The 1,481-nt window shown below is 51.0% G+C and overlaps 1 protein-coding gene across 1 annotated transcript in view; it reads right to left on the bottom strand.

The window, feature by feature from the left end:
• Positions 1-11: 11 nt before the first annotated feature.
• Positions 12-1,481, bottom strand: part of LOC101855188 — an 11,331-nt gene continuing 9,861 nt past the window's right edge. The window contains exon 4 of the mRNA XM_005098167.3: positions 12-1,198. Within this exon, the coding sequence (XP_005098224.1) occupies positions 269-1,198 (930 nt within the window). The 3' untranslated portion in view covers positions 12-268. The remainder of the gene's footprint in view (positions 1,199-1,481) is intronic.

The raw sequence follows: 1,481 nt of genomic DNA, 5'->3' as shown, positions 1-1,481 counted from the left end.
ACAACCCCCCCCCCCTCCTTCCAAATTCCCTCTAAAAAAATAATCACCAGTAGTTTACGAAAACTACAAGATAAGTACACCTTCGGTTAAATTTTTGTGAGCAAAGATAAGTGCTGAGATACTGAGACATTATCGTATACGTTTAAATCCGCGAGGGGAAAGCAATACAGACAGAAACGAGACAGTAAATGTAGAAAAGACAGACTTTAAAGTGGCATTTGTCAACCCCCCCCCCCCAACAACCCCTCAACCTTCCCCACTGCTTCATTCACCTTCTAGCAGACTGAGCTCTCCGAGGTGGATTACGGTCACCGGATATAAAACTTTGGACTCTTTCGTTCACTCTTTCAAGCCTCGAGTCGTTGATCATTTTCTTAGCACTCATCAACATTTGGCTATGGGCCTGTGTAGACATAGGCGTGGCGGAAGTCTGACTGAGGTGGGAACGCCACGCCCCTGCGTTCATTGTAGGACGTCTCTGGTTGAGAATCTCCCCAAACGTTGCTCTTCTCCCTAACCCTTCCACCATGTCAGGTGGTCTTTTCGGAGCGAAGTCTTGATTCTCTACAGAATGTCTTGAAATGGAAGAGGTGGGGCGGGACGAAGTGGAGACGGCGGAAGATATGCGGGTTTTTCGCGCTAGTCCCCTCAGATGCCTTGAAGCCTGGGCACTCATCACTTCCTCGGCGGATTGATACACCGACCTTTTCCCCGACTGAGACCTTTCCTGAGCTCTCAGAATCTTTTTCGTCATTTCAGAAGTATCTTCTCCCCAGTCCTGGCGTGGAGTGACCCGACTAGCTGAAGTTGATGGGCGGCTGGAGGTTGGCCCGTCGTGTTCGGAGGAGCCTGCCTCAGTATCGCTGTCAAAACTGGCGTTGACCCGGAGAAACCCCATAGAGGTAGTTGGCCTTGGCTTGCCTGGACTACTTTTTGGGCGGTCTGACGTAACAGATTCGTCCGCGATCGAGCTGTGGTCCATGAACATGCTGGATGATCGTTCCACAGCCGACATTGGGCGAGGCATTCGGCGTTTCTTGCGACTAACGATGCGCTCTCCGTACATGAAGAGTGGACCTTGGTCTGCCTCGTCTACTATTTCCTCGCTGCCTTTTTGAGTTTCTGGTCTCCAAGCTTCGGGGCTGTGACCACTGGAGGCCTGGATGTAGTCAATGGACAGGGAGATCAGACGCATGTCCTGGGGAAATGACAGAGATTGTTGTGCATTTGTGTTCTGTAATCATACAGAAGGAGAGAAAGGTGAATGTGTGTGCGTGTGGGGATGGGTGGGTGGGAGTGTGTGTGTGTGCGTGCGTGTATTTGTCACTGTGTGTCTTTTTGTTCGAAAATCATATAGAAGGAGGGAAAGGTGTGCGTTTGTGTGTCGTGTGTGGGTCGTGTGTGTGTGTGTGTGTGTGTGTGTGTGTGTGCGTGCGCGTGTGTGTGTCCGTGCGAGCGTGTGCGTGCGTGTCTGTTTTGTG

The sequence above is a fragment of the Aplysia californica genome, unplaced genomic scaffold (assembly GCF_000002075.1).
Source record: "Aplysia californica isolate F4 #8 unplaced genomic scaffold, AplCal3.0 scaffold00174, whole genome shotgun sequence".
Taxonomy (NCBI): Eukaryota; Metazoa; Mollusca; class Gastropoda; order Aplysiida; family Aplysiidae; genus Aplysia; species Aplysia californica.
This window is presented reverse-complemented; position numbering and strand designations above follow the sequence as displayed.